The 18,117-nt window shown below is 42.7% G+C and overlaps 1 protein-coding gene across 2 annotated transcripts in view; it reads right to left on the bottom strand.

Moving 5' to 3' along the window:
- LOC116528292 (protein FRA10AC1) overlaps nt 1–18,117 on the bottom strand; it is a 90,372-nt gene that overhangs the window by 37,292 nt on the left and 34,963 nt on the right. The window contains exon 1 of one of the 2 annotated variants that reach the window (XM_032245497.1): nt 5,232–5,253. The exons of the other annotated variant lie outside the window; for it this stretch is intronic. Within the exon in view, the coding sequence (XP_032101388.1) occupies nt 5,232–5,237 (6 nt within the window). The 5' untranslated portion in view covers nt 5,238–5,253. Of the gene's footprint in view, nt 1–5,231; nt 5,254–18,117 lie in introns of those variants that run through there. 2 annotated transcript variants of the gene reach the window in all.

Below are 18,117 nucleotides of genomic sequence, written 5' to 3'. Positions count from 1 at the left end.
TGCCTGTAATCCCAGCGATTTTTTGTATTTTTAGTAGAGACGGGGTTTCACCATGTTGACCAGGATGGTCTCGATCTCTTGACCTTGTGATCCACCCGCCTCGGCCTCCCAAAGTGCTGGGATTACAGGTGTGAGCCATCGCGCCCGGCCATGGGAGTGGTTTCTAATGATTTAGCATCATTCCCCATAGTGCTGTCTTGTGATAGAGTTCTCAAGAAATCTGATTGTTTAAAAGTGTGTAGCACCTCTCGGTTCACTCTTTCTCCTACTCCTGCCATGTAAGACATGTCTGCTCCCTCTTCACCTTCTGCCATGATTGTACATTTCCCAAAGCCTCCCCAGCCATGCTTCTTGTGCAGCCTGTAGAACTGTGAGTCAATTAAACCTCTTTTCTTTACAAATTACCTAGTCTCAGGTAGTTCTTTATAGCAATGTGAGAACTAATGCTATATGTGTGTGTGTCTGTATATATATATATATACATGTATATATACATGTGTATATATATATACATATATACACACACTCTGTATATATGTACATATATACTATATATACACACACATATATATGTGTATATATATATGTGTGTGTGTGTATATATATATAGAGAGAGAGTGTGTGTATCTCTCTGTTGTCCAGGCCAGATTGCAGTGGCACAATCATGGCTCACTGCAGCCCCTCAACTCCCAGGGCTCAAGCAATCTTCCCACCTCAGCTGACTGAGTAGCTGGACCATAGGCTGGTGCCACCACATTCTGCCATTTAAAAAAAAAAAAACTGTAGAGACAGGGTCTCACTATGTTTCCCAGGCTGTTCTCAAACTACTGTGCTCAAGTCATTCTCCTACCTTGGCCTTCCAAAGTGCTGGGATTACAGGTGTGAGCCACAGCACTCAGCCCAAAACTCACATTATTGACCACCATACATATTGCCTTTCAATAAGGCCCATGGTGGGTTTTGATACTTAAAAAATTAGGAACTATTTTTATGGAGGAAAGGTACCAGATAAATTGAGACAGAGGGATTAGTATGAGTTGGGAAAGGCTTTGTAGAGGAAGTGGGACTGAAGCTATGACTTAAATGTAAATCTTGAGAGGAGAGGACGAGGCAGTCAAGGCAAGGGAGTTTTGGTAAAGGATTAGAGGTGGAAATATCCACAGGTTACTTAGGGGAATTTGAGTAGATCACTTGAGCTGGGAAAGAATTTTTGAAAAGGATTAGTGAAAGAAAGATCAGAAAGAGAGATTAGAGCCAGATTTGGGGCATCCTTAAATGCAAGGTTGCAGAGATTAGTCTAGAGCTAGGGAAGCGTGTAAAGAATACAGTGGTGGTCTGGACTGGTAGATATCTGAAATCAGATTTATATATAAATCCTGGCTTTGCCATCTACCAGCTATGTGACTTTGAGCATCACTTAATATTCTTCAAGTTTTCGTTGTCTTCTGTAAAATGGGAATAATGACAGTGACTACTTCACAGCATTCTTGTGAGAATCAATTAGATTCTTATTTAAAATGTTTAAGCTAGTGCCTGGCACATGATAAGACTTAAATATTCTCTATTGTTTTAAAGAGGAGGCACTATAGATATTGTTTTAATAATATATAAAATGCAGAAAGGCAGAAATGGCTGGAGGCAGGAGAAGTGGGGAGGTTTTTCAGACTTCAGAGTGCAGGAAGTGCTGCAATGGAAAAGGAGAATTTCATTCAAGAGCAAGTTGAAAAAATCAATGGTAGAAGATACGAGTCATTGGGCATAGGGCACAAAGGATACAGAAGGGAAAGATGCCTCCAAAAGTGAAGACACTGAAATATCATAGGATCCCTGATGAAAATGGAGGGGGTGACTAAAAAATGACACTGTCTTGGTGAAATAAGTTGACTTCAAATGGGGATTGACACTGCAACAAAACACACAAATGATGAAAATACCTCTTCCAAGCAAAAGTGTGATGTTTGCAGACTTCATTCTTAGCATACCCTACCTCTTCATTCTTCACCTGTTTATCTTTTTATAGGTCCTTACTCCTGTCCATCACTTCTCCCCCACCAACCCCCCCAAAATGTTATTGTTCCTTTCCCCCTCAAAGGCTGCTCTGGGAAACAGTAAAGACCCATACTTTAAAGTCAACTTGACCTGCATTCCGCTATGTACTAGCTAGGAGGACTTGGGCAACTTGTTTGATTTTCTCATCTATAAACAGGGTTAATAATAGTTCCTATCTCATAGAGGGTTGATGAAATTTAAAATGAAATGATGCAGGTGAAATGTTCAGCATAATGTGATGCCTCGTTCATAGTAAGTATGTAATAAATTTATTACATACTTTTTCATTCTTTTTATGAAAGAATTACAGGCATTCTTTCACAAAAAGTTTAACAATTCACTGCTTCTCGAATATAATCCAAAAATAGACCCACATATATATAAAACATATATGTATATAACATATATATATAATCCTACAATGAATGATATAGGGTTAAGTATGTTCTTTGCAATAAATAGACCTGAGTCAACTGAATAAAACAGTAAAAAAAATTGATTCCTACCTCACACTGTATACAAAAGTCAATTTCAAAGAGAATATGTGAAAATATCTTCATGATATGATAGCTTGCTTAGAGTAAAAAAAATTTCCTTAAATAGGACACACAGGGAGCTAACCATAAGGAAAACAAAATAAAGAACTTCTGTTCACTTAAAATACTTTGTTAAGAAAATAAAAAGTTAAGACAGAGGGTGGGAGAAAATATCTACAGTATGTATATCCAACAAATTATCAGAATATATAAAAATCTTTTTTTTTTTTTTTTGAGACGGAGTTTTGCTCTTGTTACCCAGGCTGGAGTGCAATGGCGCAATCTCGGCTCACCGCAATCTCCGCCTCCTGGGTTCAGGCAATTCCCCTGCCTCAGCCTCCCGAGTAGCTGGGATTACAGGCACGCACCACCATGCCCAGCTGATTTTTTGTACTTTTAGTAGAGACGGGGTTTCACCATGTTGACCAGGATGGTCTCGATCTCTTGACCTCGTGATCCACCCACCTTGGCCTCCCAAAGTGCTGGGATTACAGGCGTGAGCCACTGTGCCTGGCCAAAAATCTTTAAAAATCATTACGTAAAAGACAGCCCAAGAGGCGCAGTGGCTCGACACCTGTAATCCTAGCACTTTGGGAGGCCAAGATGGGTGGATCATTTGAGGTCAAGAATTTGAGTTGAGACCACCCTGGCCAACATGGTGAAGCCTTGTCTCTACTAAAAATACAAAAATTAGCCAGGCATCGTGGCACACACCTGTAACCCCAGCTTCCAAGGAGGCTGAGGCCTGAGAATCACTTGAACATGGGAGGCAGATTTTGTAGTGAGCCAAGACTGTGCCACTGGACTGCAGCCTGGGTGACAGAGTGAGACTCGGTCTCAAAGAAAAAAAGTTATTACATAAAACACAGAAACCTAATAGAAAAATTATCAAAAGACGTGAATGGAAAATACACACACAAAAGGTATCCAAATGGCCAAGGCACATAAAACAAAGTGCTCATCTTTACTAGTTATCAGATAAATGTAAATTAAGCATACCACTACCACTGTGCACCCATCAGAATGGCTAAGTGGAAAAGATAGATCTGGTGTTGAAGATGTGGCATGATTGCGACTCTAATATGCTGGTGATGGGAGTGTAAATTGGTACAGCTACTTTGGAAAACATGTTTGATAGTACCTTGTACCTACTAATGCTGAACGTGCCTATCCTATGTTTCATCAATTTCACTCCTCAATGTATTTCCAACAGAGATGTGTATATGTATTCACTGAAAGACCTGAACAAGTATGTTCATAAGAGCTCTGTTTATATATAAAAACCCAGAAACAACCCAAATGTCTATCAGCATTAGAACAGTTAAGTACATGCTGGTTTATTTGCACAGTGGAATGCTATGCAGCAATGAAAATCAACAAACTACAACTATGTGTAGCAGCATGGATGAATCTCACGAGTATTGAGCTGAGCAAAAGCATTACATATGCAAAAGAGTACATACAATAAGATCCCTTTTGTATAAAGGACAAAACCAAATAAACAAAATGACAACTATGTGAGGTAATGTATATATTAGTTAGCTAGATTTAGTCATTCCACATTGTATGTGTACTTCAAAATAATATGTTGAACAGGGTAAATACTCATAATTGCATATGTCAATTCAAACAAACAAACGAAAGTAATCTATCTTGTTCCAATTTAGTATAGTGGTTTCCCTGATGAAGGGAGAGGAAGTGACTACAAAGGGATATAAGGAAGAAGGGGTGGCTTTTGGGGACATGGCAAAGTTCTGTTTCTGGTCCTAGTGTTAGTTACATGAGTAGTTCATTTTCAACCGTAATTTGTGCACTTTTATGTATGAGCGTTATCGTCAATAAAAAGTTTACATTAAAAAAACTTAATTGCTCCTAGAGGTTTTTAAAACTTTGGTAAATGGAAATTTTGGTGATTTTAGCAACTTCAGACTTGAAAAAACAGATTAAGAAGTGGGTAGGTAGAATTTTCTGGGGCCTTGGAAGTTATGCCACATAAATGCTTACATACTCAAGGACAAATTTCCTGTAGGCATTGAGATGGAGGCCCGAGGGAGCTCTGTAAATGCTGAGAAAGACACTAGTCAGCATCCAAAGGGCTGAAAGTGCCCGGGCCTTGAACACTTGGCAAGGTCAGCCCGTACTTCCTGTACATTTATAAGCTCAGATCTGGAAGAAGGTAGCCCCACAACCTGTATAGTAAAGATCCGTCCTTGAGACACAGCCCAATAGCTATCTTCTGCAAGCTGGCCAAAAGTCGAGCCCTTGCTTGTGGAAATGCCTGGAGGGGGCTGCCAGAGAGGTTGCACTGCCCAAATCCTGTGCCTGGAATGGACATTGGGAAGCAAAAGTGGAGAGACAGCAGTGTACCAATTAGCCAAATGAATTGATTGTCATTTCTAAGCCTGCTCCCAGGAGATGAGAACAGAGACAGAATGTCTAGTAAACCCTTCTCTGAGACAGTTGTTGATAAGGAGCCTTGTGATTAAGAGATAGGGAGACACTTACCGGGTCGGATGAGATGAGAGGCAGAAACCAGGAATGCTAAACATCACCGGGAAACTGATGCTCTTATTTTCTGTCATATAATATCTGCAGGTATGAAGATCTCATGCCTCACTTAGGAAAATGCAAAGTGGGGAGACCTACTGTCATAATCAAGGTTGATGTGTGCTCTGTCTCTGGATCATTCTTCAAGAACTCGCTGGGCCTGGGGCTATAATCATGGGAAAGACAGCATCCCATGTTCAAGACTCACCTCTAGGTAGGACACAGACACAGAAACAAGTAATTATAGTACAAGGGGGTGGGCAGTAATAGGAACAGTCCCAGAAAGCTATGGGGACATTAGGGAGCAGCGCTTAATCTTAAGAGAGAGCACGGAAAGGCTTCAGAGACAGAGAACTTTATACTTGTGTTCACATGCTGAAACCACAGTTTAACTCTGGGCTTCAAATTGTGTTGCCTTTGTATCCAAAGGAGAGGGAGATGTCAGACTTCTTTTCAGGCCTCCTGCACTCACTATTGATGCCCAACAGCTCCTCTCTCTATACCAGGTATAAGCAAGCTCCAAGTAGGAGTTGACCATATCACATGATTTCACAATTTATGTACACTAAGTTGACCATGCGGAGAGTGTGCTGATATGATCAAGTAGGATGTCTAGTGAAGTAGGTCATCTATTTCAGGATACATGTCATCATTATTGTGTAGTCAGGCAATTTGAAATAAATAGTAAGTAATTTTTCTAAATGATGCCTTGATTAACAAATTATCTGAAAGTAAAATTTCTTTGACTAGTTGTCCTAGTACTGAAAGTGACAACTGGTGGTAGGAAATAGAAATACTTAAAACACCCATGGAAAATATAAATGACTGAATAGATTCAAGGGAACAGTAGTTATTAGGAGATAGAATTTGTACTCCTCCTCACTTAGGCTGTATAAAAGTAACAGCACTCAAAGTAATACTTGTATTCATAAATAGAACTTTTTCAATAACAAATTTTATTGTCAGAACTTTTGTTAAATAGTGTAGGAGCATACAATAGAAACACAGGCCAGAACTGCTGGAGCAATCTACTTTTCAGGGGAAGTTAGAAATCTGGATTTTTAGATTCACTATCCTGATTTTTTATATAGGCATCTAATTCAAGTTTAAAAATCAAAGCAAAACACCCTGTGGGAAAAACACTTCTGTGAGTTGAATTCAGTCCATAGGTTACAAATTTCCAAAGTGATGGTCCATTTCTCTCAAGACTATGTCTTTAGTGGTAGCAGTTTAGAAGCAGAGGTTATCACGCTGTCTCGGATACATCTCTTGAGGGTTAGACAGGCTGCTGGTAAGTCAGGCATGGAGGCATGGGAATGCCTTCAAGGTAAGAGCCAAAAGTCTTAAACTCCCAGGAAAGCAGGCTTGAGATCTGGACCACAGCAAAGGGCACTTCTAAAGTTCCTGGGCAGGGATATCAATGCTGGTTGAGAAGACGAAGGTGTCACCCAGACTGAAGGGATGGAATTCACATCCCAGAGCACGTTGGCAATATTGAATTTCACTGAAGCACTCTGCCCCTGGAAGACAGTGAAGGTTAAAGTAAACCCTTCCTCCCCTCACCCCGTGACTTTTTTTTTTTTTTTGTACGTTCTAGAAAATAGCTTACTGCAAAGAATTGAGGTAGGAGGTGGGACTCAACTCTGGAGGTGGTGCTTGCACACTGGACCAAATTGAGGACTAGCTAAAACAGGGACAGAGCAGAAGCACCTCTCCATAAGACACACCCACCTGTGTGCCATGTCAGTTTTCCGTTGCCATGGCAACACCCTGAAGTTACAGCCCCTTTCAGTTATAACTTGATGACCTGGAAACTACCACCCTTTTTCTAAAAATGTCTGCATAATCTGCCCCTTAATTTGCATGTAATTAAAAGTGGGTATAAATAAATATGACTGCAGACTTGCCTTTGAGCTGCTGCTCTGGGCACAATGCCATTGGTAACTCTGCTGCTGCTGTACACTATCTGCTGCTTCAATAAAAGTTGCTGTCTAATACCAGCAGCTTGCCCTTGAATTCTTTCCTGGGTGAAGCCAAGAACCCTTCCCTGCTAAGCCCCAATTTTGGGACTCATCTGCTCTGCATTAGAGCAACTCTTTCTCACATGACTTAGATAAAATGCACAGATGCCCTGTTTTTAACCTATGGCAAAGCTAGATAGAGACCCAACAAATTCCCATGCCCTACCTGATAAATGATGAGCTGAACTACTTGTCCCCACTGAGCAACTGAACAAAATTCTTGTTAACCAAACTTTGGTTCAGTTTCTCTCCATCCTCTAAACCCCTGCACTTTGGCCCACCCACCCCTGCCTGCCCCCCAGCCTAAGCCAGCACACAGGCTGTCCTGAGAACAAACTGGCCTCAGAGTAAGACATCGTCTGGCCTACTATCCCACCAGGCCACCGTTTCATTCCATTTCCCCACATCCTGCAGTTTTTAGCCTGGGTTACTTTCTCTGTTCAAGAGAGAGCCCCTTTCTGTCTAACTCTTGAGAAGCGTATAGATCTTACTTTCTCAGTGTTTTCCCATCGCACAGTACACTTCCTCTATTTTAACAGCCCCTTTCTCTCCTGCAGTAATCTTTTTGAATAAAAGGTTGCCCGCACTAAGGACAGATTTGCTTTTTACTTGGCAGTGTCCTTATGCATCCTATCTTATTTAGCAAAATTTCTGACAATAAGCATGCTGTCACTGTTGAAAACATTCTATGATGGCCAGAACCATTATGTATTGGGTGCTGCCCTCTCACATGACAAAAATTAAGTAGCAGCTGCACTGACCCCAGGTTACTGGACAGGGAGTTGCTAGAAGGCAAGAGTAAGGCCACTAGTCTCTCTCCACCTCCATGGCCCCACACTCAGTTCTCTTCTTCAGAGAAGCCTTCTCAGGCCCCTGCTGTTCTGTGGGGCTGGGATTGGCTGTTCTTCTCTATCTTATGCTGTCAGCCATCTCCATGGCTCAAAGTGCCATCTGCATGCCAATGTGTCCCAGTTTATATTAATTCCTCCAGCCCAGACCTCTTTACTGAGCTCCAGACTCCCATAGTCACCTCCTCGCTTAACTTCTCCTCATGGCTATCTCCAAGTTAATGTGACAAAAACTGAACTCTTACCTCCTGCTCCAAACTAACCCCACTTCTAAGACCGAGCAGGGACCTCTCTTAGGGGCCTGACATCACCCACCTCAGTCACCTCTACTTTATCCATGGTCACACAGCTAGTAACTGCGCTGAAATGTGAACTAGGCTGCAAGACTAGGCCCCAAACCCCAGCATAGAGATAAAGGAAAAATTTTGAGTCCCTTCAAGGGAGATTCCAGATACCTTTCAACCAGCAATTAGAGAAGTAAATGAATCACCCACAAAGCAAGAAGGTAATAATAACTTAATAGCCATCCAAGTAAGCCAGAGTCACAAAATGTTTCATTCCCTATGGAAACTAAAGATAGCACCTTAACATATGTTCTCGAATTGTTTTTCAGAAACCTGGAGCCCCACCAGATAGAAAATGCTGACTCCCCTCCTGTAGATCTTGGAGAAAGGGAAACTGAGGACTGCACTCTTACTGCCATTCTTCGTTCTAATCTTCTTCCTCTGGGACCTGGCAAGAGTCGCACCTACAGGCCAAAACTTAACATTCCTTTCTGCTGGCCCCAAGCTTTTAGGTAAAGCCTTGCTTCTTTACCAATTGCAAATCAAGGAATCTCTTAATCCACCTATGACCTGTAAGCTCCTGCTTCAAGATATCACACTTTTTAGGCCAAACAAATGTATAAGTTCTGGGTATTTACGATTTTTGCCTACAACTTCTACTTTCCTGAAATGTACCCTTGCCTGTAACCCTTGCTTGTAAGTCATCTGGGAGCTCAAATCCTAACCATTAACTGTCCAATTCTCCTTGCTTGGTGCCCCACAATAAATGTCTTTCTTTCTCTGGCTACAAATCTCAGTGCCAGTGTTTGGCTTTGCTGCACTGGCCAGGTGGACCCAAGTTTGGTTCAGTAACACTTCCTCTGCCTGTCTTTCCTCATCACAGTGCCCCCTGGTGCTCTAGCCAGAAACCTAGAAATCCCCTTTGTCTCCTCCCTTTGAGTCACCGATGCCCCAACTCAGTCAACTCTACCTTATCCATGGTCACACAGCTAGTAAGTGAGCTGAAACGTGAACTCGGCTGCAAGACTTTCGGATCCTCAATCATGGTGCCATCGAAAGCATATTCTGGCCGTGGTTTCTCTCCACATTAAAAGATGGTTGTTAAAATTGTGGTAAAATATGTATAATATAAAATTTATCCTTTAAATAATTTGTAAATGGACAATTCGGTGGCATTAATTATATTCACGATGTTGTGTTGCTGTCACCACTATCTATATCCAAAACTTTTTCATCCTCCCCCACAAAGAATCTCCAGACCCATTAAACTTAACCCCTCATTCTACCTTCCACCAGTCCTGGTAACCTCTATTCTACTTCCTGTCTGAATGAATTTGCCTATTTTAGGAACTTCACATAAGTGGAATCATACAATATTTGTCCTCTGTGCCTCGTTTATTTCACCAAGCATATGTTTTCAAAGTCCATCCATATTGCAGTATGTATCAGTGCAGTATGTATTCCTTATAATGGCTGAATGGTATTCCATTATATGTATATACTACATTTTTTTGAGACAAAATCTCATTCTTTTGCCCAAACTGGGGTGCAGTGGCATGATCACAGCTCACTGCAGCCTTGAGCTCCTGGACTCAAGTGATCCTCCCACCTAAGCCTCCCCAGTAGCTGGGACTACAGGCATATCCACTTCACCTGGCTAATTTAAGAAACATTTTTTGGTGGAGACGCATTCTCCCTATGTTGCCCAGGCTGGTCTTGAACTCCTGGCCTCAAGCAATCCTCTCGCCCCAGCCTCACAAAATGCTGGGATTACCAGTATGAACCACGATGCCTGGCCTGTATATACCACATTTTGTTTATCCAATTCATCTGTTGACTAACACTTGGTGTATTAGTCTGTTCTCACATTGCTATAAAGAAATACCTGAGACTGAGTAATTTATAAAGAAAAGAAATTTAATTGGCTCATGGTTTCACAGGCTGTACAGGAAACATGATGCTAACCATCTGCTTGGCTTCTAGGGAGGCCTCAGGAAACGTACAATCATGGTGAAAGGCAAAGTAGGAGCAAGGTGTTTCACATGGTGGGAGCAGGAGGAACTGGTGGAGTGCTACACACTTTTAAACAACCGAATCTCATGAGAACAGCACGGGGGATGGTGCTAAACCATTAGAAACTGCCCACATGAGCCAATCACCTCCCCCCAGGCCCCACCTCCAGCAGTGGGGGTTACGTTTTCAATGTGAGATTCGGGTGGGGAAACAGATCCACACCATATCACTTGGGTTGTTTCTGCCTTTTGGCTATTGTGAACAATGCTGCTGTAAATATATCTGTTCAAGCCTCTGCTTTCTTTTGCATAGATATCTAGGAGTAGAATTGCTGGGTCATGTGGGAGTTCTAGGTTTAACCTTTTGAGAAACCACCAGACTCTTTTCCACAGAAGGTACACCATTTTACATTCCCACATTCTCTACATCCTTAGTAACACCTATTATTTTCCTTTAAAAAATTATTACTGTGGCTATCACAGTAGTTGCAAAGTGGTGTCTCATTGTAGTTTTGATTTGCATTTTCCTAACTTAGCTAACAAGAATCTTTCCATGTTCTCATTGGACATTTGTATATCTTCTTTGAAGAAATGACTATTAAAGCCCTTTGCCCATTTTTTAATTGGGTTCTTTGCTTTGTTGTTGAGTTGAGTTCTTGACTGTCTTAGTCTGTTCCCGCTATAACAAGGTACCACAGACTAGGTAATTTATAAGTAATAGAAACTTATTTCTCACAATTCTGAAGGCTGCAAAGTCCAAGATCAAAGGGCCAGCACAGTCAGTGTCTGATAAGGACTTGCTCTTTGCTTCCAAAGTGACACCTTGCTATATCCTCAAGTGGCAGAAGAGCAGAAGCAGGAGGCAGCTCTCTGAAGCCTCCTTTACAGAGTGTTATAACATTCATGAGGGCGGGGCTCTCATGAGCTAGTCAGCTGCCAGAGGCCCCACCTTTTAATGTCATCATTTTGTTCATTAAGTTTCAACATATGAATTTTGGAGGGACACACATACATTCAAACCAGAGCATTTCACCTCTAGCCCACCAAAATTCATGTTCTTTTCACATACAAAATGCATTCATTTCATCCCAATAGACCCCAAAGTCTTAACTCATTCTAGCATCACCTCAAAAGTCTGAAGTCTAAAATCTCACCTAAAAATCATCTAAATCAGATATGGGTAAGACTCAAGGTACAATTCAACCTGAGGCAAATCCCCCTCCAGCAAACAAGGTACTTGTTTTCAAAATATGGTGGGACAGGCATAGGATAGACATTCCCATTCCAAAAGAGAAAAATAAGAAAGAATAAAGGGTTAACAGGTTTCAAGTCCAAAACCCAACAAGGCAAACAACATTAAATCTTAAGGCTTGGCTAGCCGCCGTGGCTCACATCTATAATCCCAGCACTTTGGGAGGCTGAGACAGGCGGATCAGGTGGTCAGGAGTTCGAGACCAGCCTGATCAATATAGAGAAACTCTGTCTCTACTAAAAATACAAAAATTAGCTAGGGTTGGTGGCACATGCCTGTAATCCCAGCTACTCAAGAGGCTGAGGCAGGAGAATCATTTGAACCCGGGAGGTGGAGGTTGCAGTGAGCTGAGATTGAGCCACTGCACTCCAGCTTGGGCAACAGCGTGAGACTCCATCTCAAAAAAAAAAAAAATCTTAAGGCTTGAGAATACCCTTCATTGACTCCATGTTCCATCTTCCAGGCACACTGGGGTAGGGTTTGTCCTCAAGGCCCAGGGAAGCCCCAGTCCCATGGCTTTGCTAGGCACAACCCATGCAGCAGCTCTCATGTTGTAAGTTGGTAGTTCCCCTCGGCTGGAACCTCACACTGGTGGTTTCTACAGGTCTGGGGTCTTCTGGACAGCCCTCCTTTCATGGTTCCTCTAGGCATGGCACTCTGTGTCAGCCTCACTCCTGTGGCCATTCTGTGCCTGGGTCCTGGAGCTCTCCAAGGCATCCTTTAAAATGTAGGTGGCTTTCCGGTCAACATTATTAGAAACAGGAGGCCACTCTCTGAAGCCTCTTTTACATCTGAATGAGATATAAGGGCACTATTCCATTCATAAGGGTGAAGTGCTCATGACGGAATCACCTCCCATAGTTCTGTAACCGAAACACGGTTTCAGTAGCTTGCTGCTTGCAGAGTGCAATTAACAAGAGCAGGGTCTGGTATAAAGAAAGTGACTTTTTATTCCAAAGCTAGCTAAGGAGAAGAAATACAGGCTTCCTGCCTAAACAGTACTGCTTCCTTTTTGGAGCAGAAAGCAAGCGCTTCTAAAGGGGATGGCTAGCAGGGCAGAAGTGACCAAGTGGGGATTCTACATACTCCCTTCGTTGGCTTATTAACAGGACAGTCAAGTTGGCATCTTCATGGGCAGAAACAGGTTGTAAAAGTGGTCAAAAACTCAAAAGGGTATACTCTGGCCTGTAAATTGACTGTTATCTATCAAGGCAACCTGCTGGTGGTAGGAGCTCCACACTGCAGCTTCTAAGCAAATAGTTAGATGAACTGGCCTTGTAGGAAGTGTCTGATGAAAAGGAGGTAAAAGGCTATAATTGCATTTCTTTTTCTTTTTCTTTTTTTTGAGTCGGAGTCTCGTGCTGTCACCCAGCCTGGAGTGCAGTGGTGCAATCTCGGCTCACTGCAACCTCCGCCTCCTAGGTTCAAGCGATTCTCCTGCCTAAGCCTCCCAAGTAGCTGGGACTATAGGCACCCGCCACCATGCCCAGCTATTTTTTGCTTTTGCAATTTTAGTAGAGACAGGGGTTCACTGTGTTAGCCAGGATGGTCTCAATATCCTGACCTGCCTTGGCCTCCCAAAGTGCTGGGATTACAGGTGTGAGCCACCTTGCCCAACCTATAATTGCATTTCTAAAGAGCTAGGTAAGGACCCAGCACAGAGGCTCATGCTTGTAATCCCAGCACTTTGGGAGGCTGAGGTGGGCAGATCACCTGAGGTCAGGTGTTTCGAGATCAGCCTAACCAACATGGAAAAACCCCATGTCTACTGAAAATACAAAAATTAGCTGAGTGTGGTGGTGCATGCCTGTAGTCCTAGCTACTCAGAAGGCTGAGACAAGGGAATGGCTTGAACCTGAGAGGCAGAGGTTGTAGTGAACCAAGATTGTGACACTGCACTCCAGCCTGGGTGACAGAGCAAAGGAAGTGGGGGAAAGGAAAAAAGAGAAAAGAAGAAAGAGAGAAAAATAATTAAACTATCTCTTAGAAGAATGGGTGTACTCAGTTACAGACCCATCTTCTGATACCATTACCTTGGTGATTAGGATTCAATGTATGAATTTTGGAAGGCCACATACCTTTAAATCATAACATTTTCATATTCTAGACATATATATTCTATATATAATTTGCAAATATTTTATTTCATTCTGTAGGTTTTTAAAAATTTTCTTGATAATAACTTTAATGTGCAAAAGTTCTTGATTTTGATAAAGTCCTATTATAAAAGATAATGTTTTTCTGAGACTGGGTCTCATTCTGGCACCCAGCCTGGAGTGCAGTGACATGATCATGGCTCACTGCAGCCTCTAGCTCCCGGACTCAAGTGATCCTCCCACCTCAACCTCCTGAGTAGCTGAGATTACAGGCATGAACCACTGCACATGGCTAATTTTTTATTTTTTTGTAGAGATGAGGTCTCCCTAATATGTCCAGGCTGGCCTTGAACTTCTGGGCTTAAGCAATAGCTCCACTTCAGCCTCCCAGAGTGCTGGAATTACACGTGTGAGCCACCGCACCCCTCCAAAACCAGATAATTTTAAAAAAGCTAAAACTGTTACTTGTGTATAAATATAAAATTAACCTGGGTCAGAAATTGTATTTTACTAGTTAATGAGGAAAGCGGTAAGATGTTACAACCAGTTCAAAGGAGAATTCAAGCACATATGTATATAGACAATCAGGAAATGAAAATGAATGTACAAATAGATGCAAAGCTGGTCAATATCCACAGGGCAATTATCAATTGCACCTCCACTAGAAAAAATTCATTTGCATCTCTATGGGCAAGAATCATTTATATTAGTCAATTTTCTACAATTTACAGAGTTGTAAAATAGTTCAAAGACATAAAAATGTAAACTCAACAGAGTTCCAGGCAGGATATCCAGTAATCTTTTTGCCTACTTCAAAGTCTTTCCTAACTTTTCTTTTTTCTGAGATGGAGTTTCGCTCTTGTTCCCCAGGCTGGAGTGCAGTGGCATGAGCTCAGCTTACTGTAACCTCCACTTCCCAGGTTCAAGTGATTCTCCTGCCTCCGCCTCCCGAGTAGCTGGGGTTACAGGCACCCACCACCACGTCCAGCTAATTTTTGTATTTTTGGTAGAGACAGGGTTTCACGTTGTTGACCAGGCTGGTCTCAAACTCCTGACCTCTGGTGATCCACCTGCCTCAGCCTCCCAAAGCGCTAGGATTACAGGCGTGAGACACCATGCCCAGCCGCCTTACTTTTCTTGATGCCACCTCCCTGCACTCCTCATCTCATCCCAGCAGTGGAGTGAACATGATGCTCTCTGATTGCCTCAAGTCTTTCAGCACCAGGATGGCTACTGGGGGAGCTGAGTTAAGCTCAAGAACTGTTTAAGTGCCTGGTGGTAGAGGTCTTACTAGCCAGCCATTCCTACTACAAATACTCAATATCTACTATGAACTGGCATTGTGCTATGAGCACAGAGGGAACATGGAGACATGGTCTCTGCCCTCTTTAGCCTTACTCTACAAATGGAGACAGGAAGAACCAGTAAATAAAATAATAACAAACAGTGATCAATGAAATGAAATAAAACAACTACCAAACACAGAGAATCACCAAGAAGGACCCCCATAAGCATGGTGGTCAGGAATGGCTGCTTGGAAGAGAGAACATTTAAGCTGAGACTTCAAAGAGGAAGAGGTCAGCCACTCCGAGTGTAGGGTGGCAGGAAGCCAGCAGAGCTGCCAGCTCTCCAGTCTGTCCTCACCCTCTGTGCCTCTAGGGACAGGTCTGCAGCAATCCAGTTATAGCTTGCTCCCGCTCAGGCTGTAGGGATGTGCAGGAGGCAAGAGAGGCCAAGTTCTGCCCTCCCAGCAGTGTTATTCTCTGCTTTTGGCTCTAAACATCAAAACATTTCAAGGAGAAGAAAGGGTCCCCTTCCAAACCTGCTCACCTTCCTCCTTCCTCCACAGTCCTGGTTTCCCTCTAAATTCCCCCTATCTGCTAAGTGAAGCCTGAAAAGTCTTCAACACTGAACAACAGTTGAAGCCACAAAGACAGATAAAAGGCTTTAAAAATGCAAATGACTGGGAGGGTTAACACATTAGAGTGAGAGCGTAAAATGATCAGCTCTTTTGCTGAACTGATTTGATTAGAAAACTGCAAGGCACAGAGATCTTAGGAGCAAGAGGAAAGTCCAAGGGCACAGTGGGGTGATGGGGCACCAGGATCAATGTCACCTGCCTCACAGTTTTGTCCAGGGCCTGGGCTGTAGCTCTTCGCTGTTCCAAAATTACTTCATGCTGCTCCATGGCATTCGCCAGGAAGTTGGCACTAGAAGGACAAGGTTGGGGACCATCTGCCGGAGTTGGAGCACGGTGAGAGGATGGGCTTCCGGGGACAGACAGCAGAGGGAGGAGCAGGCAGAGCACAGACTCTGGGGGCAGTGATATGGGCAGGAGAGAGAGAATGAGATGGAGAACAACAGAATCAGAGAGCCCAAGGGACCAAAAAAAAAAATTGCTGTATCATAGCAACGAGGAAACTCTTCAAGGAGAGGAAGGGGCCAATTATGTCAATGCAGAGGGATCATTACTCAAAATGTGTGTGGTTCTGGGATCACACATATCAGAATCATTAAGGGGACTATTAATAATTCAGATACCTAGGCGCTGGGCGCACCTGGGTCAGAGCCTCTGGCACTGGAGCCTGGAATTGGCAGTTTAATAGGTGCTCAGGGAGTCTGTGCTTATTCTGGAAGTGTTTAAACACACAGGATGTGGAAGCAGAGCTGAGTCCAATCCTGGCTCCTTCACTTGGTCTGTTGGGCAAATTATTTTGTTGTACTGGATCGAGCGTAGAAAGTTAGCACCAAGACAAAAGTATACCAGATTGCAGGATCATTTATTATGCTGGCGACCACAGAGGACTCACATCTCTCCAACCTGTGGCATCGAAAGGAGGGTGCCAAGGCTTTTTATACCCGAAAAACCACCTTGAGAGCGGGGGTGAGGAGCGGGGATGGGGATGAAAAGGTTTCAGACATTCCAAGGGCCAGGGTATTCTGTAATTCACCTCCTGGGCAGAGACGAGAGTGGGGGTCTCCGGACATTCCAAGGGCCAGGGGACTTTTGTCATTCTGTTTCTTACTTCAGTGGTTTACAGAAGTCAAGATAAGCATTTGTTCACACACAGATCTTAGTTATCCTGGGCTGCTTATTTTAGTTACTACCGGTAAGCAAAGGCTAGCAATTCTGGCACAATTTCACTTCTCTGAACCTAGTTTTTTCCATCTGTAAAATAATATCTACCATAAGATGGACATAAGAATACTCTTCACATGAGATGCTTCTGTTTCTATCTATATAATGTTTAGCACAATGCCTGGAACGCAATTGGAAGGCAATTAATATTGGCTGCTTTTATTACACAATAGGAAAGGCCATTGATTTGGGAAAGAGGGAGTCATTTTTAACTTTCAAGATAATTTCAATAGAGCATCCTTGGGAAATTTCTGGAAACTAAAAAGGAAATATGTGGATTAGAGGCTGAAGCAGCAGGTAAAGATCACAAGTTCAAGTTCAGAAAAACCTGTAGCAGGAGAAAAAATTTGGGCTTTAGTGGTTAGGGCTGGGTCACCATGGAAAGTGAAATGAATTGAGATCGCAGTGATAAGAGACTGCTTGAAGGATGGAGTAAGGGAGGGTTTCATGGTGCAGGTATTGAAGCCACTGAAAGGAAACAGGTTAGGAGTGGTAGCTTGGTCCCAGTGAAGATGGGAAAGGGGTTCAGAGGATAGTTCATGGGGTGGAGTTAGAGAATCTAAACCGTTTTCCCTGTGATCAGATGAAAGAATTACAGCAGTACAGTAGTTCACCAACTTTGGTCCCTGCATGAGTACCACCTTGGAACTGGTTAGAAATGAACATTCCTGGCCTGCACCCTAGACATACTGCATCAGAAACTCTGGAGGAGGGCCCAGCAATCGGTGTTTTAACAAGCCCTTCAGGTGTTGCTGGTGCAACAAAACTCTGAGAACTACTAAATTAGGGAATAGTTGTAGAGGCAGGATCTTTGAGATAAAGGTATGTACAGATAGTGCCCTAGGCAAGGCCATCTGCAGAATGTGAGGGTGGCAGGGGAGCCTGAAGCTGGCTGTAGAGGAGCCTAAGAATCAGCTAGGGACATGAGGAGGATTGCCAAACTACAGCATGACATAAAAAGTAAGCAAAGTATATCTCACGATAACAACACATCTGAGGCTCAACTAGAAAAATAATTTAAAAGGAGACATGTATTGGGATACTTATAATAATGAAAGACTGTACACTGTAATGTCCAGCATTAGGTGAAAAGTTAATACAGTACCAAGAATTCATAAGATTATGGGACGAGAGAAAGTATCTAAAATATAATGTTGAATGAAAAAAATAGCCTATAATACAGCGCACATATACGACGAGAATTATGTTGTGAAAAAGTACTCCTGGAGCCAGGCACAGTGGCTCATGCCTGTAATCCTAGCACTTTGGGAGGCCAAAGCAGGCAGATCACTTGAGCCAGGGAGTTGTTTTTTTTTTTTTTTTTTTTTTTTTT

This window comes from Sapajus apella, unplaced genomic scaffold (genome assembly GCF_009761245.1).
Source record: "Sapajus apella isolate SASKATOON/1434 unplaced genomic scaffold, GSC_monkey_1.0 scaffold58, whole genome shotgun sequence".
NCBI classification, from domain to species: Eukaryota; Metazoa; Chordata; class Mammalia; order Primates; family Cebidae; genus Sapajus; species Sapajus apella.
Note: the sequence above shows the minus strand (reverse complement) of the source record. Positions and strands in the feature narration are given on the sequence as shown.